This window comes from Camelina sativa, chromosome 10 (assembly GCF_000633955.1).
Source record: "Camelina sativa cultivar DH55 chromosome 10, Cs, whole genome shotgun sequence".
Taxonomy (NCBI): Eukaryota; Viridiplantae; Streptophyta; class Magnoliopsida; order Brassicales; family Brassicaceae; genus Camelina; species Camelina sativa.
The window spans coordinates 7,898,903-7,924,838 of record NC_025694.1 but is presented as its reverse complement, the minus strand read 5'-3'; the positions used below and the strand labels follow the sequence as shown (position 1 = coordinate 7,924,838).

The 25,936-nt window shown below is 36.3% G+C and overlaps 7 protein-coding genes and 1 pseudogene across 16 annotated transcripts; 4 read left to right on the top strand and 4 right to left on the bottom strand.

Moving 5' to 3' along the window:
* On the bottom strand, positions 7-2,151 carry LOC104717850 (protein ROOT PRIMORDIUM DEFECTIVE 1-like). 3 transcript variants are annotated; one of them, XM_010435484.1, is made up of 3 exons: positions 596-2,151; positions 408-525; positions 7-119 (listed from the first exon to the last, which is right to left on the bottom strand). In XM_010435484.1, exon 1 carries the CDS (start codon positions 2,133-2,135, stop codon positions 948-950), a length of 1,188 nt encoding a protein of 395 aa, XP_010433786.1. In that variant the 5' UTR covers positions 2,136-2,151; the 3' UTR covers positions 7-119; positions 408-525; positions 596-947. The 3 variants fall into 3 exon arrangements, with proteins under 3 accessions (XP_010433786.1, XP_019086679.1, XP_010433785.1); XM_019231134.1 differs by having other exon boundaries at positions 408-499; XM_010435483.1 differs by having other exon boundaries at positions 408-2,151.
* Positions 2,747-6,034, bottom strand: LOC104720145 (annotated as a pseudogene).
* On the top strand, positions 7,216-8,903 carry LOC104717851 (protein S-acyltransferase 8-like; the record flags this gene model as incomplete). 3 transcript variants are annotated; one of them, XM_010435486.1, is given in 4 exon segments in its annotated part: positions 7,216-7,401; positions 7,727-8,026; positions 8,209-8,442; positions 8,572-8,903. In XM_010435486.1, coding segments are annotated over 4 exon segments (732 nt in total), but the record flags the coding sequence as incomplete, so codon positions are not given.
* Positions 11,438-14,399, bottom strand: LOC104717846 (uncharacterized protein At5g49945-like). Of its 2 annotated transcripts, XR_756307.2 has the most exons (4): positions 13,066-14,399; positions 12,927-12,973; positions 12,031-12,234; positions 11,823-11,946 (listed from the first exon to the last, which is right to left on the bottom strand). XR_756307.2 is itself a non-coding variant. In XM_010435480.2 (3 exons), the coding sequence occupies exons 1-3, from the start codon at positions 14,071-14,073 to the stop codon at positions 11,716-11,718; spliced, it is 1,443 nt and encodes a 480-aa protein (XP_010433782.1). In that variant the 3' UTR covers positions 11,438-11,715. The 2 variants fall into 2 exon arrangements, 1 of the variants encoding a protein (XP_010433782.1); XM_010435480.2 differs by lacking the exon at positions 12,927-12,973 and having other exon boundaries at positions 11,438-11,946; positions 13,066-14,073.
* LOC104717845 (bark storage protein A-like) lies at positions 14,832-17,030 on the top strand. Its single transcript, XM_010435479.2, has 6 exons — positions 14,832-15,179; positions 15,340-15,407; positions 15,896-16,051; positions 16,134-16,343; positions 16,450-16,629; positions 16,737-17,030. Exons 1-6 carry the CDS (start codon positions 14,936-14,938, stop codon positions 16,911-16,913), a joined length of 1,035 nt encoding a protein of 344 aa, XP_010433781.1. The 5' UTR covers positions 14,832-14,935; the 3' UTR covers positions 16,914-17,030.
* Positions 17,079-25,176, top strand: LOC104717843 (bark storage protein A). 3 transcript variants are annotated; one of them, XM_019231047.1, is made up of 6 exons: positions 17,155-17,599; positions 21,068-21,135; positions 24,085-24,240; positions 24,329-24,538; positions 24,638-24,817; positions 24,903-25,176. In XM_019231047.1, exons 2-6 carry the CDS (start codon positions 21,133-21,135, stop codon positions 25,059-25,061), a joined length of 708 nt encoding a protein of 235 aa, XP_019086592.1. In that variant the 5' UTR covers positions 17,155-17,599; positions 21,068-21,132; the 3' UTR covers positions 25,062-25,176. The 3 variants fall into 3 exon arrangements, with proteins under 3 accessions (XP_010433774.1, XP_019086592.1, XP_010433778.1); XM_010435476.1 differs by lacking the exon at positions 17,155-17,599 and adding an exon at positions 20,514-20,919; XM_010435472.2 differs by lacking the exons at positions 21,068-21,135; positions 24,085-24,240; positions 24,329-24,538; positions 24,638-24,817; positions 24,903-25,176 and adding an exon at positions 17,685-18,563 and having other exon boundaries at positions 17,079-17,599.
* On the top strand, positions 18,704-20,414 carry LOC104717842 (esterase OVCA2-like). 3 transcript variants are annotated; one of them, XR_756306.1, is made up of 6 exons: positions 18,704-19,114; positions 19,249-19,347; positions 19,448-19,489; positions 19,564-19,693; positions 19,910-20,005; positions 20,092-20,184. XR_756306.1 is itself a non-coding variant. In XM_010435473.1 (5 exons), exons 1-5 carry the CDS (start codon positions 18,887-18,889, stop codon positions 20,319-20,321), a joined length of 729 nt encoding a protein of 242 aa, XP_010433775.1. In that variant the 5' UTR covers positions 18,704-18,886; the 3' UTR covers positions 20,322-20,414. The 3 variants fall into 3 exon arrangements, 2 of the variants coding, with proteins under 2 accessions (XP_010433775.1, XP_010433777.1); XM_010435473.1 differs by lacking the exon at positions 19,910-20,005 and having other exon boundaries at positions 20,092-20,414; XM_010435475.2 differs by having other exon boundaries at positions 19,910-20,170.
* LOC104717844 lies at positions 24,921-25,806 on the bottom strand. Its single transcript, XM_010435477.2, has 2 exons — positions 25,213-25,806; positions 24,921-25,081 (listed from the first exon to the last, which is right to left on the bottom strand). Exon 1 carries the CDS (start codon positions 25,733-25,735, stop codon positions 25,241-25,243), a length of 495 nt encoding a protein of 164 aa, XP_010433779.1. The 5' UTR covers positions 25,736-25,806; the 3' UTR covers positions 24,921-25,081; positions 25,213-25,240.

The following is a 25,936-nucleotide window of genomic DNA, read 5'->3' as shown; positions in this document are numbered from 1 at the left end:
AGGTTTTCATTCTCACGTTTTCCAGTGAAGTAGTTGACTGCGTAACCAACCAAGATAGAGACGCAGACTATCTCTACCGTGTACCAATGCTTCATCTCCAGCTTCCGCAGCTCCTTCACCTACAGTAAGTTTATTAAGGTGGTTGACTGTGAGTTTGTTTCTTTATGTGTATTTCTTCTTCTCACCTACTTCCTATTTTGATAATGATTTTAATATTGTCGTTCGTTGAGTGGACAATTATTTATGCAAGCAATCTTATAATATGTTCTGCTAGGTCATATAAATTTATTATGGCTTCCCTGTTTGAGTTGCCACAACAAATTAGTAAACTGAAAGCAACAAACTTGTTATGGTCAAGTGTTTGATCATAAACTTATAATATAGTTTTGTAATTAAGGGACTCATACCTGTCATGTTGTTTACGTCTCTAACTTTCATATCTTGGCATGCTTACTCGAGTCATACAAGCGTCGTGTCTTCCCAAAGTACACAAGAAACCCTGCGCAGGTTTACAAACTGCATTCTCTGCATCCGTTTTACTTGTCGTCATGGCGTTCAATATATAATCTTTCTTATGCAAACTTGTCAAACTTACCTTAACACATACAGAGTCAATTCGGCTTTCTCTGCGAAAACATGAGCTGTTGGATCCGCTACGCAGCTATTCTGTTGGATCCGCTACGCAACTATTCTATAGACAGTGGCTACAAACCGATGCAATAGTTTAATATGCGAGACCCTTCTGGTTTTCACAGCAAAACCTCTGAGTTATGTTTACTCCAATTGCCCAACTGAGTCTGCAAGAATCTAATTCAGGACCTTCACACAAACTCTGAAGATGTGCTTCTACAGTCAAGTCAATTCAGCTGTCCTTAGTTACTTGACCTAGTCATAGAAACTCAAATCATTTCCATTATAAATTCCGGCTATATGACTATCCTGTGTGATCACCGACTGCTATGTGCATAAATTTCACCATCTTCACAAGCTTTGATTGCTCTCTTTTTCTGGTTGCTTCTCTCAATTCCAGGCACATAGTCTCGCTTCTTCACTCTCCCTGATTTGCTCATAAGATACAAGTACCTATGTCTCATCCCCATCAATGGATGCCTCTCTATCAAGAATACTTTATGGTAAGCTTCCCTTAAGACAACAGTTTGGGTCCGAATCTTATGCGACATATAAAATATACCCGGGTGGTGTACTAAAGCCTGCTTGAACCTTATCCCGAACCCTAAATACTCACCTAAGCAAAGCACATTGTCTGTCTCAGTCTTCTTCGATACTAAGAGGTGCAGAAGCTCATGAAGTACTGCGACCGCCCACTTCTCGGCCTGATCACTGAACGACCCCAAGTGAAAGGCATTCTCATAAGGTGAGATGTAAGGAAGATTTTGCCACTGCTCAACCCATTCCTTCACTCGTTTGTCCAACTCGTACCCTTTGGGGAAATTCATCGAATACCTTATACGCAACCCCTTTTTCACACGAGACCTATCAACGACGGCTTCTCTTCTCTCCATTTCCGACACAGCGAGGCTGCTCCGCCGCGAAGAAACTGCCAAAGCAAGCGTCGGTTCACCCGTTAACCGATCTTTGATCTCCGTTACTTCAAAAAAATCCGGGTAATCGCCGATCAGAGAAGTGATGTAATCGTGAGGGAGACCCAAATCGAACTTGAAACGATCGACGACATTGAGAGGAAGACTTCCGGCTCCGGTCAGCATCAAGAATTTGGTCAGCCGTTGGACAGTGGCGTTGCGGTGAAGCGGGGAGAGATGAATCATCTCTTCTTCTTCCTTGTGGAGGGCTAGAGCTTGGGGAGTGAGGCGAACGTGGAGAGGATGAGAAGGAGAAGGCTGATGAGTGGAGAAGACAGATGGGTATTTCTGGAAAAACGCGGCAGCGGTTATGTGGAGATTGACGAGTGGCTTGAGGAGTGAGAGGGATGAGAGAGGGAGTGATTTGGGAGGAGACGATACGATTCGATCCTTGAGAGAGAGAACTTGTTTGAGGTTTTTCTCGCGCTGAACAGCTTCGTCGAGGTGATGGTCACATACCCATTTGACTCTAGCATTGACGAAGGTGCGTCTTTGTTGCAGAGCTCTCCCCAGCTTTGTCGTTGCGGCTGCCATTAGAGTTCAGTGCAAACTTCTGTAAATTATATTTTCTCTAAGGAACTTATATATAGGAATAAAGAAGTCTGTGTTGATACTGAGTCAGTATCAACACTAACACAAACAAACATGCCGGACTAAATTCAAAGCCTCGTATACAAAATGTAAGATTATACGAAGAAGAACCCTTTTGAATAATGTGTTGAAACTTTTTTCAGAAACTTCTCTCAAGTTCTTATAAATCTAACATTCTGTAATATGTATAGAGGTTGAAAAAAGAAAAAACGGACATGGGAGTATAATGGGTGAGAGAAAAAAGAAGACATGCTTGCTTACTCCCTTATCCTTATCTTTGTCTGTATTGTTTACTCAACGCCTATCACTACCAAGCACAGGTACAAGTACAGTAAAGATTTACAAAACCACATCAACACTATTGACAAATATATGTCTGATACCTCTGGAGACAAGACATTATGCAGAAGCCTTGACATCTCTAACTAATATAATATTAGATAGGTAACATAGAACATCCCTTGAGAGATAGATTTGCAAAGGGCGCACACAAAAGTTAGTCCTCCGAAGATGCGGTTGCTTCACACAAAAGTTCTTACTCGGCGGAACCAGCCAGAACATCCGCTTACGTTGTCTTGTGAGCTTCCGCTAATATCTCCTCCATCATCAAATATGCAGTGCTGCAGGGAAGGACCCGACCAATAAGCCGTGAGCTCTTGCTGTTCTGTGCCTCGCCCTGACCCTACAAGACATCAGATCATCACAAATCAGCAACATCAAAGGTTCCGACGACATAGATCTTTACCAAGTCCTCATTAATTTTGAGGGTAGATAATATACTTATAGAGCCGTGGGCAAAAAAAATCAAACCAAACGGAATTCGTAGGCCTAGTAGAGATATTTACCTTCCCTAAGGGAGTTCTCCTCCAGCACAACACGTCAGCGTCGTCTTCAAGCCTGCACAAAGTCAGAGGCAGAGCATACTCAGCGTCGTCTTCTAGCCTGCACAAAGTCAGAGGCAGAGCATACTTGAGTAGCTATCCAAACCACAAAACAACTTACTTTTGAAAAAAATATATGAAACCAATTTTTACCTTTTGTCACCTGGAGGCATGTGTGGAGTACACATAGCAGAAGTTGCATCGCCTTGGTCACTGGAACAGCTCATTCGAGACGATGCATTGGCTGAAGAACGAACACTTCGAGCCCTCGAGACATTTCCTTGGCAACTTCTCAGAGAATTTGTAATTACAAGCTTTTCAGATGCGCAATCAGAGTCGGTTCTAGCAGCCAGGTAGGACTTGTGTTGCATTCTACGTGAACAACTGAAAAGTCCAAAGAAAAGACTTGCTGCTGCTTTAGCACTCTTTGGTGGAGAACACGCAGATATAACAAGATTCATTCGGATCTCAACGTTTCATCCTAACATAGATTGGAACGAGTCTGCAATCAGTTTCCATGATTTCTCTGCTCTTGCTACATGTTGAGGTGTGTAGAATTCCAATTCTGCTATTGCCACACCTGAAAGAGAAACGAATATGCATTAACTTATCAGAGACGCAAGCCAAAATTAAAACTTCAGAGTATCTTCAGAAAATATAAGATACCTTTGTCAACAGTAAGTGAAGTCAACCTTCCTCGTTTCAGTAAAAAGCTCTTTAGTGAATCAGAACAGCACAAATCTGTAACCGTTTTCCACACAGTTTTTCTCTTAAGAATCCGCGGTTTCTGATTTAACAACATCACCAGGAAAATCCGATGATGTACTGGAGAGCTCTGCGTCTAGATACAGGACCAGGGTAAGTTATATAGTTAGCAACCAACCAAGATAACATGAAAAAGAGAAATGAGATAATGAAAAAAAAGAAAAGAAGAAGGCATTATATAGATCAAGGACCTTTGCTTCTTTAGCTTCTTTCATTTTCGTTTGTTGCAAAAGAAGATGAGTCGGTGTTGCTAAGTTGCAGAAGTGCTACAGTGAGCCAGGTTGTCTGGTTTTTCGATGCTCTCAAGTGTTTCTCAGCATCAGATAGTATCTTCAATGCATTACTCAGTTTCTGCATTTCTTCTTCAGCTGTATAACAATATATGATAAGGAGTTAAGACAGGTTCAATATGAAGCTGATATGATATGTAAACATTGGGGTGCTTACATGTATGCCTTGTAAGAAACCTAAGTCTGGTTGCTGAACTACTTTCTTGAGAGTTTCCAGCAATGATGTCCATAATGACATTAGCTAGCTGGGAAATAAGCTGCATTGGATCTATCTTGGATCTCATAAGTTCCCTCGCCCTTATAACCGTGTTTGAAGTATCAGAAGACAGGGCAAGATCAAGCAGGTCAAGAAATTCATCATCAGAAACAACCCCAATCTGCAGAATAAAAGAAACACTCATATTCCTTTTTTAAAACTAAGCTAACATTTCTAAGAGAATTGAGTGATTAAAGAAGTATGAAGAAAGATGTGTAAACTTACAAGCTTGTAGGCCAAAGATGTTGTAATTCTTTTACCAAGTAAACTTAACTGATCAAGCATTATCTCAGCATCTCGAAGTGAACCATCAGATTTAGAAGCAAGGAAATCAATTGCGCCCTGATCAAAATCAATACCTTCTTCAATACAAATCTTTGCCAGCTTATTTGATATATCCGTATCACATACTTTAGAGAAATGGTATTTCTGAGACCGTGAGAGCACATTACGCGGTAGCCTTTCTAACTCCGATGTAACCAATATAAAAACCGAATGCTGAGAGAAGTTGTCCAAACTGTTCAAGAGAGTACCCCAAGTTTCTTGACATAATAACTGACACTCATCGATTATAAAAACCTTAAATCTAGATGAAACCGGAGGAAGAGATGCACTCTTGATGAGAGACCTGAGGTAGCTAGCCCGGTTTAGTTTACCAGAGTCTATTTCCATCACGTCCCTGCCACTTCCGGAGAAGTATGATTCGCATTCACTACACAACCCACATGGTCTACTATGTGCAGCCTGTGAAAGGCAGTTTAAGGCAGCCGCAAATATCTTAGATGTTGATGTTTTACCAGTCCCACGAGGACCGTGAAAAAGATAAATAGAAGTAATCCTTCCTCTCAGTATGGTGCTCAAGAGACATTTCACCACAACTTCTTGTCCAACTAACTCATCAAAAGATTTAGGCCTAAATTTCTGACTCAGACTCCTTGGCAACACTTCGTGACTCGGTGTCGTTACATCACTCTCACCATTTCCATTTCCAGGTAGTAAAGGATACTCTTCTACATCTGAGGATTGGTTTGATCCTCTGTACCTCGGAGTTCTTGACCAGCAATACGTTATCCCGCAACCACGGTTAGATTGATTATCAAAATCAACATCTTCATCACCATAATAACTATGATTTGTTGAGGTCATTGGACTACCTAAACGACTTCCATATTCACCAACTGAACTACCTAACTTAGTTGAATAATGGTTTCTATATCTTCCCCCTGAAGCAGCCTCTTCTTCAGCATGATTAACTGAAGGCACATTACATGCTAACTCCCTACCTTTAACAGATCTATCAGTAGAAGGCGATCTACTCCTTGAGGAGGCATCTCCTTCAACATCTACCACCTTGCTGCTCAACTTGTGAAGATCACAACCATTCTCTAGCTCTTCCATTATCGAGTAAGATCCTCCAAAAGGAATCAAACCCCCAGGACCAGAATCAACTTTACAAGCATCATCACCATGTTCCACAAACTGAAGTGAGATCCCATTGTTGGAACCAGTTTCCCATTTGACATTGTCAAGCAAAGAAGCAAACTTGCTCATTGAAGTGGTACATGGATCTCTCAATGACCTAACCCTTCTAAGAGCCACAAGCGTCCTTGTGATGGGAACATTTACAGAATGCCTCCTAGTCTCCCCCCATTATTCCCAAAACAGATGCAAATACAAATCCTAAAGCTCTCTTTTACTCTCCTGAAACTTCAAGATCCGACTCTCATCATCACTTATCTGGTATAATGTGACTGAAATTAGTAATATTCCGCAGCAGTTAAGCTCACTAAACAATGAAATGTGATAGCATAGCACAAAAACAGATGGGGATAAAAAATGTATAATATTAACACTCACAGAGCTCAAAAAAAACGCATAAAAAACAGAGACCCAAATAAGCTATGGAAAAGAACAAAACTTGGAACGAATTTTTATAAAGAAACGACAAACTTGAAAATCCCAAACTTGAATACCAAGGTGTATGTAAATGAACAGAGTGACGTACAATGCGGTTGGCAAAGCGGCGAGGCGATCGCCACCGAAAAGCACGCTTGGCGCCTTGTGCGAGCACCGAGTAATCTCTTCGCCTCGGCAGGGTACTTGACCGGTATCGCCTCGTCGAGCTTCTGGTCACCCAATACGTCCTCAGATCGAAATTCGACGATTGAAGAAGACCCAATTGCTCCGCCTGAGAGTCTCATCATCATAGGACGACTATTGACGGGTTTCTCCGCCGCAAGAAAACACAAGCTGGGCACTAAAACGGTGTCGCTGAAGCACTAAACAACAACATCGCCTTGGATGGAGATGGAACTATCTCTATCCTGGAGTGAGAGAGAGAAACATTGGCAGAGACGATAATACCAACCAAAATAATTGTGAAGACCACAACCATTCTCTAGCTCTTCCATTATCGAGTAAGATCCTCTAAAAAGGAATCAGGACCATGACTAGGTTTTGGTTGATTTTGCTCTGTGTAGCTTACTAAATATCACTGATTGGTTGGTTCGCTTTGGTACGTGTAAACTACTAATGTTGCAGATGCGAAAAACTGTAAGGGCTTGGTGGGTTCACAACCATTTTGAATGACCTTTACATTACATAATTAGTGGTTTATGGGATTCATAAGCTGTGTATGTTGGTTTAAAGGGGCTGGGATTCTTGTTCAATTTGTATACACTGCATTTTGATTTTAGCATTATCTTATTAATCAATTTTTTTTGGTTTTGAATGCCTTGACTCTGTACATGTTTTAAAACTCAGTGTGGTAATACCATTAAATGAATGGTCTGTAGTATCTTGATTTGCTCTCTCCTTTCTCTTTTTTGCAGAAATTCATCCTTGGTGGGAGATTGATATTTGGACCAGATGCTAGGTCACTGCCTGCTACCTTGCTGCTGATCATTGTTCCAGTTGCTTTGTTCTGTGTATTTGTGGCAAGACATCTTCGCCATGAGTTTTCTTCCTACAATGCAGGTTATGCTATCTTGGTGGTAGCAATTCTCTTCACTATTTATGTAAGTCTAGCCTTCTTCCATGCCCATCTCATTACTCCTACTTATTTACATTTGTTTCTTTCTGTTTAATTGGGTTATTATCATCAAGATTTATCAGCTGTTTTTTTGGTCGTTAGATGTTATGTTTACAAAGCATCAGAGTTTAATTAACTGCTATGCACCCTGCTTGGCTACAAATATATAACCTGAAGATGTTTCTTGTTCGTTTTGTACCTCCGGCTTAGAAGTTTAAACTGTGTCTTCCTACTCTGTCACATGTTGCGTGGCATTCTGACTTTTTACTTTTTACTTTTTTCCTGCTGAATCGCCTAGTTGGTTTTGATAGGTATTGATCCTCCTCTCCTTCACATCTGCACGAGATCCTGGTATAGTTCCACGAAATTTGCACCCACCAGAGGAAGAACTACGCTATGAGACAACAATATCAGCTGATGGAAGACAAACACCAAGTGTTCAAATTCCTAGGACCAAAGAAGTCATGGTTAATGGTGTTTCTGTTAGAGTGAAATACTGTGATACATGTATGCTTTACAGGCCTCCTCGTTGCTCTCATTGTTCCATCTGCAACAACTGTGTTGAGCACTTTGATCATCATTGCCCGTGGGTGGGCCAATATATTGGACAGGTAAGCTCATTCAAAAGCATATTGACTTTTAAAAAGGATAAACTTCAAAAAAAAATATATATATGGCCGAGGTTTCTTTTCTCCTATCTGAAAAAGGCCAAGATCTGTTTGTTCTGCTGATTGGGCAATCTTGTTTTGTTACGTGGGTAGACTTTGACTTAGAAAGTTGTATCCATTGGCAGAGAAACTATAGGTATTACTTTATGTTTGTTTCTTCGTCAACACTTCCCTGCATCTATGTGTCCTCGATGTCGGCTTTCTACATCAAGATTCTGATGGATAATCAACACGGAACTGTGTGGAGGGCAATGAAGGCTTCACCTTGGTCAGTTGCTCTGATGATATATTGCTTTATTGCCCTGTGCTTTGTTGGAGGGCTCACAGCGTTTCACTTGTACCTCATAAGTACAAACATGGTTAGTTGGCCCTTACTGTTTCAGAATTCTGTTTTCTAGTTGGAATCATTGGTCGTTTCTTCTGATATTAATTAGTATCCTATGCAAGTTGTGAATCAACTGATGGCCGGTACCGTGCAAGTTTTGCAGACAACCCTATGAGAGTTTCAAGGCATGGAAGCTGGGGAAGAAGAAGTGGGAGCTGAGTTGATCTTACGTTGTTTTAAAATTGTTTCAAAGACTTAGGGGAGAGGGTCTCTATAAGGACAGAAGTTGGTAGATATGACTTGGTATTGGGGATTTGCGAAATCAGTTTATGTAATCTTTAAGTCTTTAAGTATATACAATACGAAGATTAGTAGTAGTAGTTCTCCATCTTTTCGTTTTCTTTAATATGTATATTGTGCAATTTTGTTGATATTAGATGAAATTTGTAATTGTCAAAGACCAGTTTAAACAGGGGTAAGAAAATGGTAAGCATGTTTCTGAATCGCATCTAAGAAAACCACAACAACACATTCTGCATAGCTTCTTTGATTTTTCCACCCCAAACGAGAGATGGTTAGATTTGATGATTCCCATTGCCAAAATTGAGACTTGCTTTGAAGGGTTTAACATTACTAAGCTCAGTACAATTCTCAGAGAAGCTAGAACACACCATTTCTATGCTCAGCTCCCATCAATCTCACATGCGAGATTTGTACATATGCAGCATAAGATCTCTCTAAACAAAAAAGGAAGGTTGAGTAAATTATAGCCGTTCCCAACGCCATACATGCATTACCTCGTTTCTCAAAGCCACACTTGTCTACGGCTTAGCAGCTAAAATTAAATTATAGCCGTTCTGTCTCAACACTCATAATGTTTGAGTAAAATCTGCATCCGAAGACGCAAGTAAGATATTGGGAGGCAATCGATTCTCAAGAACTCGGCTTAGTATCTCTCCTAGAATGATTCTGTCAACGACGTCATATGGTCTTTGATGTCGGCGCCTTTTGTTGGTTGATCTTTGAACAATCACAGGGCAGTCGGGGTAGCCGCATACACGCTCTATGTGTGGTGTGTCGATTAAAACGTAAAGGGAAGAAGAAGAGAAGTAGATTGGATTGACGAAAAGTAGGCGCATATAAGGAAGGAAAATCATATATATTACTAGATAATGTCTCACGCATTACGTGGGTTTGAAATTAATAACAAAATATAATTATATACTTTTAAAAGGAGTTAAGTAAATTATTGAATAAATTTGTTATTTAATAGTTTGTATTACATAAATATTCTTTTAAATACGTATCTTCAAAACTTGTACAAAAATTACAAAAAATTTCGTTTAATTATGCTTATAGCTTTCTTAGTTCCTTCGATAGTTTTCCCCCTTTCCAACAAATGCAAGAAAATTTACCTATTATTTATTATATTATTCAGATTCATTATGAAATTAAATATTATTCGAGATGATTAATCGAAAACTAAAGATGCTTTATCGAGATGATTGATGAAAGTCATATATACAAATCATATGAAATTTGATTCAATTATACCTAAGTGAGACCAAAACCTAACTTATATATATTTACAATTCACAATAATTTGGTTTTAATAAATTAATATAAACATATTATGTATATATGTTAATTAACTATATACTGATAAATGATATATGATTAGAATATTATTAATAAGTGAATAGAAATTAAAAAATAGTTACATAATAATTTCATGTGAATTATTTATCTTAAAATGAATAAAAAATAAAAGCAAAATACAAAATACGCGAATATCTTAAGGATGACAAGTAAAATTGAAAACAAAACTATACATCTTGATGTTCATAATATAGGAATAATATGTATGTAGTACTAATATCCAAAAAAAATTAAGAACAATTTAGATGATAGAAAAGTTACATATTTCTCATATTTTAAAACAAAAATATCACATATATATATATCATATCACATATATATATATATATCATATCTTACATATATATATATATATATCATAAACACATGTTGAACTTCTTATAAACATAATAGCATATGCTACACACATGTTGAAATCTTACATAAAGTATATAAAAATTACAAAAAATGCAATAATTTAATATTAATATATATTTTTTTGTTATTTAGACATTTAAATTAAGAGTTTATGATGTTTTACAATAACTAATGTACAAACTTTTAATAAAAATCATAAAATTTTCTTTAAAAATTACATTTTATGTGTTTACCATAATTTTAAAGACAGAGTCTATAGTTTTATATATTATTTGATATTTTTTCTTTTAACATAAACAGAATTATACATATATTTAATACTATATTTTTTTATTTTTTATTAATTTAATAAAATAACCATAAACTTAGTTCCCGTTTAATCCCCATATAATATATGATTTTTTTACTATGCGCTAGGTCCATCCCGACCGCCGAACTAGCGTCTAGCGATTTCTAAAACAATCAAGACATATTAATAAATAACTGTAACTAGACATACATATTTTTGATCAAATAAGTTTTAATAACTACCCATATACATATAGATCTAAATTCATAAAAACAAAATGTAGATTGATATATATGTATATATATTTCATATATATTGAACAAAGAGAAAGATACATACAACCAAGACATATTAATAAAAATAAGTGCAACTAAGGCATACATATATGATGATCAAATATGGCTTGCAACTTTCTTAAAAGTGACATCCAATTATCAATCAAAACAATTTTACAATTAATTTTAAAAATATAAGCCTATATCAACAACCCCAACTAATCACAGTACTAACATATATGTTTGATCGTTGTGACTTGTGAGTTTAACTAGTTTCTTCAATGAGACTAACATATATGTCTATGTTACGAAACTTTCACGGAGATGAAATGAGACATTGAGCGATAGAACAAAAAATAAGATCGCTCCATTCATTTTTCAACGGATTTTTGAGTTGAAACAAAAATTGAATCATGATTACTAGTGTAACACATCTTTTGCAAACTGACTGAGAACAAAGGATCAAAGGATGTTACTTTCTTAAGTGAACAAGAAACGAGAGCCTACAACTTCAAAACTCAAATTATGATTGAACGAGGTTCTAGAGGCTTATCAGAAACACTGCCTCGGTGCCACTATAAGGATAACCGTAATGAAGTAAAAATCAACTGCAAGTAGAGAGATTCATGAAGGAAGAAAATATCTAATCGAGGACTAAAACAGGAGTAGAGGAAGATATAGCTATTCCAACGGCAAGCATGAGAAAGATGCCCCCCTAGACTTGAGTCTAGTGGCCACGACTCATCTTAACTTTTGGCATTGACTTTTTCATCTGGCGTGCACGTTCTTTTGCTTCTTTCTTCCTTAGTGCCTCGGCGCTAAGCTTTGCCTCTGCCTCCTCCAATACTTTCTTCTTTTCGGCTTTCTTTCTCAGCAACGCCTCATGTCTCACATTCTGAAGTTCTTTGTATGCTTCTTGAGCGGCCTTCTGCCTAGCACCGTCAGTTTTGTTCTTTGCCTGCAAACAGAAATTCATATTTATTCAATTTGTCCCACCCACTAAGTGATCAAAGGGCAAGTGAAAATAACTTTGCCCCTATACCTGGGAGCTGAGCTTGTAGCGTCCAACTAAGTCAATGTAATACGGTATTAGCGCTATAAGCCGAACCATATCATCCATGTTTTTAGCATCAGGCAGGGCAAACTTGAAAAGCAGCATCTTCCTGTGTTTGCCAGGATGTTGATCCGAAAAATGCATTGAGATGAAATACTTCCCAAACCTTTCGAAAGCCTTGTCACCAAAGACCTGCAGAGCGCAATTGCATCATTAAAGTCTGATTAGTACAACAGATAATTTGAGGAGATACAAAAACCACGCATCACAATAAGAAAAGTTTAGCTATCCAAGTCCAATAAAATCGATATCCATTTTCCACATCTACAGACATAGATAACGCGAGTGGGTGACAACAATTATGCAGCAATTCACTCAAGGCAACTGTGTCACTATGGACAAATCAAATTTAGATATATATTCGAAATTTATGACAATAAAATAGTAGCCACAGCACAGAAATGGCATTTGTTAATGGTCATGTACGCATGATACTCTTTGATTAGTGATCAAGCATCAGAGAAAAACACAGTATCAAATGCTCTTCAGAAACTTTTAATGAAAAAAAAAGGAGAGGAACATCATACACACTAAACTCAGGTAGCGATTGTTCAACATATCAGTACCATGTGGTCTAAATATATCATGACAAGAGGAACCTAAGGAATTTTGCAGTACATCACAAATCTCCCTCCACCCTACATCTCTGTACAGTTTGACTATGCTAATTGGATTCAACCTAACTGCCCAGCTATAGTGTCAAGCCAACTGATCATTGGAGTTCTTACTCTGATCAAGCACCTCCTTTTTGGAGTAAATATAGCTCCTTTTTCTAATTCAGCATAGAGAAAACCCAAGTCACAAATGAGGGTAAGGCATCTAACCAGTTGACTACCAATGGAATTTCATGTTCATCCATCAAATATTTAGGCTGCGTTCAAGAAAAAACTAAATTAAACTAAACTGCTATCATCGTCAATCATCAAACAACTAGAAAACCCCAAAAAGATGAAAGTATCTGACCTGATCAAGTGCAACATCTGTGATCATATCCCCAGCTACCTCCTTGGACTCAGAGACCACAGCTAACTCATCCGACACCCACTTCCTTCCCCCGGGAACGGGCACCATTCCTCCAAACCTCTGTAGATCCCTCAGCTCCTTGTGCATCGTTTTCGCCGCCTTCTTCCTCGCCATCGCAAACACAATGTGATCCATAGATTCATCATTCATATAAACCTCAAAACTAATCTCATCTTTACAAGGCACAACCGAGTTAAAAAGCCTCGAGATGAGATCGTGTCTACTCTTAAGCTCCATGGTCGCCAATAGCCCATGGCAATACCTACGGCCACTGGCGTAGAACTTAAACACATTCGTCGCTTCTTTAAGCAACAAAGGCGAGTCCTCTCCTTCACCAACTCCAAGCAAACTAAAGTTTTTCTCAAAAATGGTATCCTTAAGACCAAATTTGGAAGCCCAAGCCAAAGCAAGATTCTCATTCTCACGTTTCCCGGTGAAGTAATTGATCGCGTAACCAATCAAGATAGAGACGCAAACGATCTCCACCGCGTAAGATTGCTTCTTCTTCGGAACCTCAGTATCCGCAGTTTCAGAAGCAGAGTCAAGATCTGGCGTCTGTGGATCGGAGGAAGGAGTGGCGTTATCGGAAACAACCGGAGATTCAGTCGATTTCTCTTCCTCAGGCAACCCTTCGAACTCATCTTCATCCCAGTAATCGAAAGAGACTGACGAAGAAGGCTTCACGGACTGAGTCGGAGGATCCGATTTAGAGGAAACCGGAGGAGTAGAATCAGATTCGGGAGATGGTTCCAGATCTAGAACCGTTGACTCAGACTGAGTCAGAAGAGGAGGGCGAAGCGAGTGGTGAAGCTCACTGGAGTCTTCGGAGACATCGTCGTCTTCAGCATCGAAACCTTCGAAGTCGGAAGAAGGGGACGCGTGAACACGATGATGAAGGCAGAGGAAAGCAATCAGAGCGATGGAGAAGAAAGAAAGGAGACGATTCATTGTTTTGGATCCGTAGAGAAGAAGAAGATGAACTCTCTCTTCAGCTCCGAGAGAAACCAAAAAAAAAGTTAGAAAGAGAGAGAGAGAGAGAGTTGCGTCGTCGTGCTTCGCCACCAAAGGCGTCAATATCAGATCTTTATTTTTATGTACCAGAAAAAAAAAAAAAAAAAAATTATTCAGAGGAAAACAATTAAACACAAATACTCATCTTATAAAATTTGGGGAATTTTGTCTATATAGCTCAGAAGTTAAAGTTTAGTTACAGAATTAAAATAAATCGTCGGATCTAATGAGTAATGAGGTACATCTACCACAAAATTGAACTATGTTGCCTGAGCTTATAAGATCATATGAATCAATTAAAGCTAACAAATATAGGTGGACGAAGTGAACTAAAATGCCCAACTAAACTGTGGTATTGTTTCTCTGGTACATTCATCAGCTCCTTCTACTTCCCCATAGTGAGTGAGATAAATGGGCCGGTGGGCTCTGGCTTTAAAATTAGGAAAGAGGTATAAATTATCACTGACAACAATTGGGGTTTGCTTCTATAGTAGTATGCATTCAGGACTATAATTAAATCATACGGCTATACTAAGCGCGTAAAGGTCAATTTTGTTTTCAATATCCCTTTAAATATCGCATGTTTAGCGTATGTATATAAAGATTATAATATCAAAATCGATTAAAGAATCAATCAACCAAACGAGAATTACGTGGGAAGAAGAAACATCATACTAGTTTCCGCTCATCTGATCAGCCTCGCTCGCTCGTAGAGGCTTGGTTTTCACTTGTTATATATATATATGTATGCGTATACCTCCTTAGCTGTGGATGTTAAATCTCAAACCAACCAATCAGAATGGCTTCCCATGACCACACTCTTAAATATTGTCTTCTTCCTCTGCTCTTCATCATCTTCATCTCTTTCTCACACGTTTCGCCCACACCTTTACACAAACTAGATTCCGCCATTACCATCAGAAAAGTCAACCGTAGAGGACCTTACATCGGCCTCGTGACTGTCTTTGAGACCGAGGAAGATGCTTTTCTCGGCAGTGTCGATTTCAGACCCGACCCTACTCATCCCTTCTTAGATCTCTCTGGTATATCTTAATGAACTTAATCTACCTTTTGAATCGATCTTGTTTTCCAAGTTTTCTACCTTATATATTCCTTTGTTTTTAGTTAAATGGAAGTAAGTTCCTTTGAGATCATAAGCTAGGGAGTGATTCTGATTATGACTTATGAGTAACATGAATGCAGGAAGACGTTTTCGGATTGGGAAAATTCATGGCAAGAAGGTTGTGTATGTCAGATGCGGCATAGGAATGGTGAGTAACCACAACATTTGTATTAAGTTCTTTTTTTGGTAGAATAGAAACCACAACATATTAAGTTGACCAACAAATTAAAAAAAAAAAAAAAAAAAAAAGAGAGAGAGATTATTTTGGTTATTTTTCTTACCTAAAAAAGTAGTGTACAGTGGGATGAGCACATGCCAAATCTAGGTGTGGGCACAAAATATATTAAATAATAAATAAAATAAAAATAATATTATTTAAAATTATTTTTCCTAAATGTTTTAGAAGATATTTATTAATAATATTACACATATTGTAAAAATTATTTACAACAAATACCAAATTAGTGGACTCAAAAGTCAGAAGCTAATACATTTTGAATTAAATTCGTAATAATATAGTGAGTAAAGTATTGATTGGGCATATTAGCATAATAATTAAATAATTTTAAATCCATATTAAAAATATCAAACCAACCCTCTTGATGGTAAAAGTTAATTCTGTAAAAATATATGCAGGTGAACGCAGCAGCAGCAACACAACAGATGTTAGATGTGTTCAATGTGAAAGGGATCGTTCACTTTGGTATTGCAGGAAATATAAACAACTCAATGTCCATAGGAGATGTGAGCATTCCTAAGCAAATCACCAATGCTGGCTTGTGGGACTGGCTGGTAATTTTTCTAAAAATTACACATGTGTTTGATATTGATATGTATAACTAGTTGTCTGATGATTATGGTACGACTAAAACAGAATCCAGACAAAACAAAGGGAGGTGAGGATGTAGCCTACTTAGATGTCGGGAACTATAATGTTCCACGAGGAGATGGCAAAAACGAGCTAGGGACTATTGGATATAGTTACGAGGAATTATATTCAGTCAATGGTCCTATCAATTCACCTCAGAAAGTGTTTTGGATCAATACAACTCAAGATTGGCTTCATCTTGCAGCTGGTCTAGAGGTTTGTTAACAATGATATATATTTGGTTAAGATTAATTAAGAGTTTTGCAATAGCTCCATTATTAAAGGGTTTGTTCTTCCATCTATGGTATATGGATGGGTGCAGAAGATGGAGCTTTTGCAGTGTGTGAATGCAAGTTTGTGTCTTCCAGAGAAACCAAAATTGGTGGTCGGATTAAAAGCAGCCACTGCTGACATATTTGTAGATAATGCAGCCTATAGAACTTTCTTATACAACAGTTTCGGGGTTTCTTCGTCAGATATGGAGAGTTCTGCCGTGGCTATGGTAAGACGACTGATACTACTTCTAGTATTATTCATGTTTTATTCTTTAATGTCAATAAATTTGATTTAAAGTGATATTTTTGTTTGTTTGTGTTTTGATTTGACCAGACGTGCGTGTCAAATGGGTATCCGATAATTGTGATAAGGGGACTATCAGATTTAGCTGGAGTAGGAGATAACACTGTTAGAAAATTTGGATCTTTGGCTGCCACTAACACTGCGAAAGCTGTATTAGAGTTCATTAAGAAGCTCCCATCGTCCCACAACACTAATCCCTACGCGTAACCTCTTGTTATGAATGTTTAAATCTGTATTCTTTTTTTTCAAGAAATAAGTTGTTCAGCTTTTTTGCTGTTTTTGATGATAAAAAAAAAACAATTAATTCAGCTTCTTCTTTAATCTTATGTTTGAACTCTGTATTTTTGTTTTAACATAATATTTTCAAGGAAAAAAAAACATAAAAGATACTTTATGTTGTATGTTTTTAAAAAATGAACAAGAAGTTGTTGAGCGCAGCCGCATGTTAAATGAAACGATAACGACGTGGAAAGAAGAAATATCGTCTTACTGCTCATAGCCTCTCGTAGTCTTATTATAGAGGTTGGACTTGGATGCTATATATATATATATATATCAATGATATGCGTATGTATACATATGAGGACCTCAGGATTTAATTCTCTCAAACCAACCAAATCAGATGGCTATCCAGGACCACACTATTTAATTTGTCTTCTTCATCTGCTCTTCATCATCATCAATTCATCATAATCTCATCCTTCCACGTTTTGCCTGTTTCACCCACACCTTCCAACAAACTATAGAATCCGCCATTACCATCAGAAAACTCAACCGGGGAGGACCTTACGTCGACCTCGTGACGGTCATTGAGACCGATGAATATGTTTTTCTCCGCAGCGTCGATTTCAGACCCGACCCTACTAGTACTCATCCCTTCTTGGATCTCTCTGGTATCTTTAACTGAAGAGAGTTATCTTTTTTTTTTTTGGTCAACAAAACAAAATATGAGTTCCATGCTTTGGTCCCTTGATCAAGTTCATAGGTACAGGGGGCCCTCGGAGGTTAAGAGCTCCAGCAAACGCCAAAGTTATGGATGTGTGTAACCACGAGGGTTGGAGTTTAGCAGACCCAAGATCAGAACAATCCCTTGCTCTTCATGCCTATCTAACAACAATAAACCTGCCTAGTGTCTCGCAAAGCATGGATTCTTATGAGTGGGTAGTAGAGGACAACTCCTGTAAGGGTTTCTCAACTAGGAAAACATGGGATGCGCTCAGGCCGCGAGCACCTCTTGTGGATTGGCACGACTCAGTTTGGTTTAAAGGAGCTATGCCCAGGCACGCTTTCAACATGTGGATAGCAAACCTGGATCGTCTCCCTACTAAAATGAGATTGGTAAGATGGGGAATGAACATTAACAGTACCTGTGACTTATGCTCTCTGTACCAGGAAACCAGAGATCATCTTTTCTTGGCTTGTGATTATGCACGATCCATCTGGCTTGCCACAAATTCGAGACTAGGCTTGCCACAAATTTACTTCACCTCTTGGTCGGACCTCATCTCCTGGACAAAAGTGAAGAATAACAGATCCCCGCCGACTCTGAGAAAATTGGTAGCCCAATCGGTCATATATGCAATATGGAAACAGAGGAACAACCTTCTTCACAACCAAACCTGCATCACACCTTCTATCCTCTTCAAAGAAATAGATCGTGAGATCAGGAACTCAATCATTGCAAGACAGCTGAAAAAGCGGTTCAAGAACCTTATGGGACTGTGGTTGTAATGAATTAGATATCTTAGCCTTTTGTGCACAATTGCTTTCTTGTTTTATTTTTTTGCCAAGAAACCAATGTAAAGGTTGTAAAACCAACTCTTCATTAATATGATATTTGCACGTTAGCAAAAAAAAAAAAAAAAAAAACAAAACAAAATATTATGACCCAAACAAAATAGAACAACAAGAAAAAGAGTTATTATTATTTCTTAGGGATTTCCAAAAAATAACTAGTACACACTAGGGACAACATTATATATATTGACACGCTCAATACTGTCCATATAATCGTTATCCCAATCTAGCGACCTTTTTTTTTTTGGTTGGTATTTTCGCATGCGCGATACAAATGTGAAGAAGGAAGAGATTTGCATTAATTTGCAACAGAGTTTTATAATTAGGCTGTGAAGAGGGGGGAGAGACAACGATAACAAAACAATACGAGTTAGTTGTGTATAATGGGAAGCAAAGGAGGATCGTCGATCTTGAGAAAACCAAGGTTTTTGTGTCTCCATGGATTTCGTACGAGCGGGGAGAAAATGAAGAAACAGCTTCATAAATGGCCTAAATCTGTGATTGGTCGATTAGAACTCGTGTTTCTCGACGCACCTTTTCCTTGTCGAGGCAAATCTGATTATGATGGCATCTATGATCCTCCTTATTACGAGTGGTATCAATATAACAAGGTCGTCCTTTTTGACTTTTGTTTTTTTTTCTTTCTCTCCCACCTGTTTCTTACATATGTTGGATGATACTCTCGATTCGTGTGTGTGTTTGTGTGTTTACTTACGTTGGGATATTTTCTTTTAAAAAAATTCAGGAATTCACAGTGTATACCAACTTGGAGAAATGTTTTGAGTTTTTGGAGGATCGTATGGTCAAGCTTGGTCCCTTTGATGGTCTCATCGGTTTTTCCCAGGTACTAATTAATCTTACATTTGAAATTTTGCAATAACAGAGTTTGATTTTTTTTTTTGTACTCTCTTTTTAATTAAACTCCAAAAAAATTTTTTTGGCAGGGGGCAATTTTGTCTGGGGCTTTACTAGGAATGCAAGCCAAGGTACGTACGTGTCTATAACATATCATCATAATTATATTTAACATAAGGCTTTTTTTCTGATTAAATTTTTGCAGGGAATTGCATTTCAGAAAGTGCCAAAGATCAAGTTTGTCATAATCATTGGAGGAGCTATGTTCAAATCCACGAAGATGAGAGAGAATGCGTACTCGTCTTCCTTGGACACTCTCTCCCTCCACATTTTAGGTATATTTATTTGATGATCTGTGATTTTTTTTTTTTAATCATTGAACATTCTATTATATAACACCAATAATCTTTACAAAGGCGAAAAAGTAAGCTAAACATAAAAGTCTTAACTTAAACAACAACCAAGCTTTAGAGCTTGACATAATACCATAGATACTAAGAGGTAAACAAAGGGGACCTAACGTCCTAAAGATAGCATATAATGCCATGTAGGCAATGCTGCGTGTACGACGAGCAAAAGTGCCTGTTCCACGTAGCCGCAACTTTCATCCAATAGAGAAATCTGGTCATTGAATATCTTCGCAAAGGGTTCCCCACTGATCTGTGATTTAGTTTTGCCCATATTCTTCAAAAAAGGCTTCATTCTTTGATGATCGTATCTGGTTGCATTGCAGGAGAGAAAGATTTCGTGAAACATTCTGGAATCAAGCTGACAGAACTCTTCCAGAATCCGGTTGTTGTTCATCATAGCAAAGGCCATACCGTCCCAAGGCTTGATGACAAAAGCTTGGAAAACGTTACAAGGTTCATCGATACCATAGAGCATCTAGTGATGGAGGAAGACAAGAAGAATGGTGAAGAAACTAATAGCACCTCCATTGGACAAATAATGGGGCGTCTTTAGCTATTAGCTTTTAATTAAAAAAACTAATGATGAGTGTACACTAACCGTATAACATTTTAGAACCCTTAATACACCTTATATGTCGTTACGGGATTGGTTGATGTTTTTTTAAAAAAAATTTGTATTTGGAAAAAAAAAGTTAACAATAATAGCGCGCAGCCGTAGGGTATAACGAAACGAAACGATAACGACGTGGAAAGAAGAAATATCTTACTACTATTAGTTTTCTGCTCATAGCAGCCTCTCGTAGAGGTTGGACTTGGACTCTATTCTCTATATATATCCGTGATATGCGTATGTATACATATGACCTGAGGATTTAATTCTCTCAAACCAAACATTAATAAGATGGCTTCCCAGGACCACACTCTTAATTGTCTTCTTCCTCTACTCATCATCATCATAATCTCATCCTCCCACGTTTTGCCTGTTTCACCCACATCTTCCAACAAACTAGAATCCGCCATTCCCATCAGAAAACTCAACCGCAGAGGAACTTACATCGGCCTCGTGACTGTCATTGAGACCGAAGAAGATGCTTTTCTCCGCAGCGTCGATTTCAGACCCGACCCTACTCGTCCCTTCTTGGATCTCTCTGGTATCTATCTACTGAGCTTAATTACCATTTTCTAACTTAAGAGAGTGATCCTTTTTTTTGTTTAGGTCCATTGGACGTAAGTTCCTTTGAGTTGAAAAATGTAAATTAGTTTCTGATTTTATGACTAACGTACGTATATGAAATGCAGGAAGACGATTTCGAATAGGGAAGATTCACGAGAAAAAGGTTGTGTATGTTAGATGTGGGAGAGGAATGGTGAGCAACCCAACAAAATATTACTATGACCCAAACAAAATACTACAACAAGAAAAAGAGTTTATCTGGTTATTATATTTCTTATCTAAAAAACTAGTACACACACTAGAGATAAGCACAACATTATATTGACCCAAATAAAACAAAGTATTGAAATGTCAACAACAAAAAAACTTCTATCAACAGCACAGAATAAATGAAGGAAAAAAAAAACAAAAAAACAAAAATTCAATCTATATTAACATTTTTGAAATACATTTTGTGCCCTTTTAGTTTTGTTTATTTAAAATGTTATTTACAACATTAACCCCTAAAAATTTTCCAAAACTAACATTACTCCAAATTTTGTTTCCTAAATATTTATTAATAGAAATATATACATTTTGTGAAATTTTAAATCCCGCATATTTATGAAAGATTTGAAGGATTTTAAGTAAGTTAATACATAAAACTTGAAGGACAATAGCTTAAGTAAATAATAAATAATTACTATTATGTTGTTAAAATTAAAATTAAAAATATTTGGATTAAAAACATTTTTAAAAATATTTGTTATTTGGTGTACCGCGGGTTAAAATAAATAGCTTAAGTAAATAATTAAAATTAATACATAAAACTTGAAGGACATAAACCAAAAATGACTTAATGAGACAATAGCTTATAAACTACATATTTATATATTTAATTCTCTTATTATTGTTCTAATAATTGACAATCCAAACAAAATTAATTAAACAAAACAAACTAAATATAATAATAATAAAATAAATTTTATTTTAAAAAAATTGTTCCGCAGTGTACCGCGGGTTAAAATCTAGAACGAACCCGCGGGTTAAAATCTAGGATTTGAGTATTACCTTAAATTTTAATTTAGTCATCAACATAAATATATGAACTATCATCAACATAAATATATACATTTTGTGATATGCCCTTTAAGTTTTGCTTATTTAATTTTTTTATTTATAATATTAACCCCCAAAAAAATTCTATAAATAACATTGCAGAAAAACTCAAATATAAAACTTTCTTAAATCGACCAACATTTGTTACATTTATTGCCATAAAATCTTAACAATATCTATACATTCTGATTTTTCCAAAAACAGTTATACCAATTAAAGTTTTAATCCCATAAAATCACCAAAACTATCTTTAGAAATTTTGTTTGTATAGACTTTCTATAGAAATTTTTGCTTTACATATTTTGATTGTAAAATGTAGAATTCGTCATCTACATTACTTGATTTGAGGTACTTAGGAGTTGATTCCTCATATTTCTAAAATTATAATAAATAAAACTAAATAATTATCCCGTAGTGTTTCTATAAATTGAAGTACATTTGGTGTCCTTTAAATTATACTTATTTACAAAACTAATCCTTAAAAAATTGCACATACGAAGAGAATCAATTAGATTCCTAAAATGTCCCTACAAATTTGGTTTATAATTTCTTAAAACAATTTATATATTAAGAAATTTATTACACTTAATAACATATGCCAAAAATATCTATACAATCTTTTTTTCTTTTAAAAACTCTAATATTCAGTTTCATATGAACAATTAAAACTTTAATGGTTATTAATATGCTGATAAAAAATGCAAAAATAATTATTTCACAGGTTAAATCTAATAAATTGGAGTATTTATAATATAAATTAATATACAATATACTGCAAAATAACTTTTATGAATATAATTCTTTCACGGGTTAAATCTAAATAACTTTAAACTTACGGATTAAATTATAAACACTAAAAGTTTAAAAATATAATAATGTAAGAATAATTCTTTCACGGGTTAAATCTAAAAAGCAGTAAAAATTTATATTTTTATAACCATAAGAATTTCAATACGGTACAAATGTAACATTAGTATAAATAAAACTAAATAATTGTCGCATGTCTGCGGTATACAACTGATCAAATTTTATAATTAACAATTAAAATACAATTATACAATCTTAAACACTAAATAAAAGATACTAAATTAACAAACAAATACAACTTTTTAAAATTTAATTTTTTGTGTTGTAAAAATATTGTCCCGCAGTGTACCGCGGGCTTAAATCTAGTTTTAATTAAAAATATAACAGCAATCAATATGAAAATAGAAACTATTATATATTTAACCATACATTATGTTGTGTTTTGAAGATATTTTATATCTGAATCTTTCGTAAACAAAGAAAAAAAAAATTTGATTCCCATTTTGTTTTCCAAATTTTGTGAGCTTTGATTCTTAACGTAAGAAAAACTTCAATTGATAATTATTTAAATATTATAATTAACATATCTAAACTTAATAAAAAAATTAATTATTACGAATATGTAAAATTAAAAAATTCTAAAATACTATATAATGCGGTTATATAGTAGATGAGTTATAAAGAGAACATGTTGAAATTAATAAAATATTATTAAATTTGTGTTAACACGGGTTAAATTTTCATTTAATTATTTATCAACACTACTAATATTAGAATATTTGACATAAAATCAAGTTGATTTAACTAAGATTGTATAAAATAATTAAATCATTAGGAAAAATGTGATTTAATCACAGCGTATAATTACTGATTATGTATTTAGATCCCTTATTTTTTGTTATAATAATTAAAAATCAAAATAAAATCTCAAACACTAAACAAAACAAACTAAATATAACAAACAGATGGTCATGAAGTGTATTGCGGGTTAAAAAATAATATAAATATTTATCCGCACAACAACTAAAAAATTTAGTTATTCCTCTATTTACAAAACATTCAATATTTAACAAATAGATAAAACATAAAATATAAATTATAATAGAAATTATATGCCCGCGGTGTACCGCGGGATAAAATCTAGTTAATTTTTATAAAAGTTTTAGACCATATTTAATTCTTCTATTAACTTTCTATAAAAGGGAGATGGTAAATGTTATTAAGAAATATTTTGCAGGTGAACGCAGCAGCAGTAACACAACAGATGATAGATGTGTTCAATGTGAAAGGTATTGTGCATTTTGGTATTGCAGGAAATATGAACAACTCAATGTCCATAGGAGATGTGAGCATTCCTAAGCAAATCACCAATGCTGGCTTGTGGGATTGGCTGGTAAGATACTAATATAATATTGATGTTAGAATTAATTGCTTCTTCTTTTCTCATGTTTTCTGATGATTTTGGCTCTGTGTAAAACCAGAATCCAAACAAAGCAAAGGAAGGTGAAGATGCAGCGTCCTTAGATATCGGGAGCTATAATATTCCACAAGGAGATGGCAACAATGAGTTAGGGAGTCTCAAATACGGTAACGAGCAACTATATTCAGTCACAGGTCACATCAATTCACCTCAGAACGTCTTTTGGATCAATACAACTCAAGAGTGGCTTCATCTTGCAGCTGGTCTAGAGGTTGTTGTTAACAATGATATTTTTGATTAGATTTAGGAGTTTTGCAATATAGTTTCATTGCTGTTAAAGGGTTCTTCTTCTTATGTTATATGGGTGCAGAAGATGGAGCTGTCGCAGTGTGTCAATTCAAGTTTGTGTCTTCCAAAGAAACCAAAATTGGTGGTCGGATTAAAAGCAGCCACAGCTAACATATTTGTGGATAATGCAGCTTATAGAAATTTCTTACACGAAACTTTTGGAGTTTCCTCCTCAGATATGGAGAGCTCTGCAGTGGCTATGGTAAATTATTCATCTTTGAAATCATTAACTTACATTTTCATTTTGATTGTTTAAGTGATACATTTGTGTGTTTGATATGACCTAGACGTGCGCATCAAATGGGTATCCAATAATCGTGATAAGGGGGTTATCAGATTTAGCTGGAGTAGGAGGAGCTAACACAGTTCATAAGTTTGGATCTTTGGCTGCCACTAACACTGCCAAAGCTGTATTAGAGTTCATTAAGAAGCTCCCACTGTCCTAATCTCTTATCTTTGTACCAACCTATCATCATGATGCATGTTTGAATCTAAGTGTTCTCTACTGATCGTAACAATGACACTATACGGTATTTAAGCAAATGAAAGCACTTGATCTGATATACAAACTGTGAATGCAAAAACATTAGAAAATACCTTAAAGTAGAGAGCCAAGTTGATATAATTAGCGTTTGACAACTCTCGTTGAATCATCATCGTCATCGGAACTCTGATTGTCATCATCGTCAGACGGAGGAGAAGGATCGAGACGAGCGGCGTCTATAGCCCATTGAATCAGTTTCTCCACTTCAGCATCTTCTCCGATTTCTTCTTCTTCGATCTCATCCTGAAGAAGAACAGGTTTGGAAACAGAGGACGAAGGCGAAGAAGATGCGGAGGGGAGAGAAGTCTTGAGAGCCGAGAATCTGAGCATGAGATCTTCCGGCGTCTCTTCAGTCACATCCTTTGATTTCGTCGGCGATCTCGGCCGTCGTTTCTGATGATCTTTATTCTTCTTCTGAGATTTGAGAGCGAGGAATCTAGAATGGAGATCTGGATCTAAGTAATCGGAAGAAGATCGAGAAGCGTGGGAATCAACAGAGAGCTTGAGTATCATCTCATCTTGAGCAGCTTGAAGCAAAAGCTCCACTTCGTCTTCTTCCTTGCCTCTTCTCCTCATCTCCCCCACTCTCTCGTCTCTGTTAACAAAATTAATTGAAAACACACACAAAAACCGGATTTGACTTGTTGATTTAGAGATTATACACTACATATCCGGTTTAGTACTGGTTCGATTTAATTGGACCGACGCCTAACTAGCGGGCACGCACAATTGGCTTTTCTCACGCGTGTGACATAAGTTTTAATCGCGACCGTCCGT

Bases quoted from the DNA above. Each gene is read 5' to 3' on its own strand.
- LOC104717850 (XM_010435483.1), bottom strand. From the start codon at position 2,135: ATGGCAGCCGCAACGACAAAGCTGGGGAGAGCTCTGCAACAAAGACGC.
- LOC104717846 (XM_010435480.2), bottom strand. From the start codon at position 14,073: ATGAATCGTCTCCTTTCTTTCTTCTCCATCGCTCTGATTGCTTTCCTC. The intron at 12,235-13,065 runs GTCAGATACTTT...TGCGCTCTGCAG, and splicing joins CAGATGTTGCACTTGATCAG to GTCTTTGGTGACAAGGCTTT. The intron at 11,947-12,030 runs GTATAGGGGCAA...TTCTGTTTGCAG, and splicing joins GCTACAAGCTCAGCTCCCAG to GCAAAGAACAAAACTGACGG.
- LOC104717845 (XM_010435479.2), top strand. From the start codon at position 14,936: ATGGCTTCCCATGACCACACTCTTAAATATTGTCTTCTTCCTCTGCTC. The intron at 16,052-16,133 runs GTAATTTTTCTA...CGACTAAAACAG, and splicing joins CTGGCTTGTGGGACTGGCTG to AATCCAGACAAAACAAAGGG. The intron at 16,344-16,449 runs GTTTGTTAACAA...GGATGGGTGCAG, and splicing joins ATCTTGCAGCTGGTCTAGAG to AAGATGGAGCTTTTGCAGTG.
- LOC104717842 (XM_010435473.1), top strand. From the start codon at position 18,887: ATGGGAAGCAAAGGAGGATCGTCGATCTTGAGAAAACCAAGGTTTTTG. The intron at 19,348-19,447 runs GTACTAATTAAT...TTTTTTTGGCAG, and splicing joins GTCTCATCGGTTTTTCCCAG to GGGGCAATTTTGTCTGGGGC. The intron at 19,490-19,563 runs GTACGTACGTGT...AAATTTTTGCAG, and splicing joins TACTAGGAATGCAAGCCAAG to GGAATTGCATTTCAGAAAGT.
- LOC104717843 (XM_010435476.1), top strand. From the start codon at position 20,670: ATGGCTTCCCAGGACCACACTCTTAATTGTCTTCTTCCTCTACTCATC. The intron at 24,539-24,637 runs GTTGTTGTTAAC...ATATGGGTGCAG, and splicing joins ATCTTGCAGCTGGTCTAGAG to AAGATGGAGCTGTCGCAGTG. The intron at 24,818-24,902 runs GTAAATTATTCA...GATATGACCTAG, and splicing joins AGAGCTCTGCAGTGGCTATG to ACGTGCGCATCAAATGGGTA.
- LOC104717844 (XM_010435477.2), bottom strand. From the start codon at position 25,735: ATGAGGAGAAGAGGCAAGGAAGAAGACGAAGTGGAGCTTTTGCTTCAA.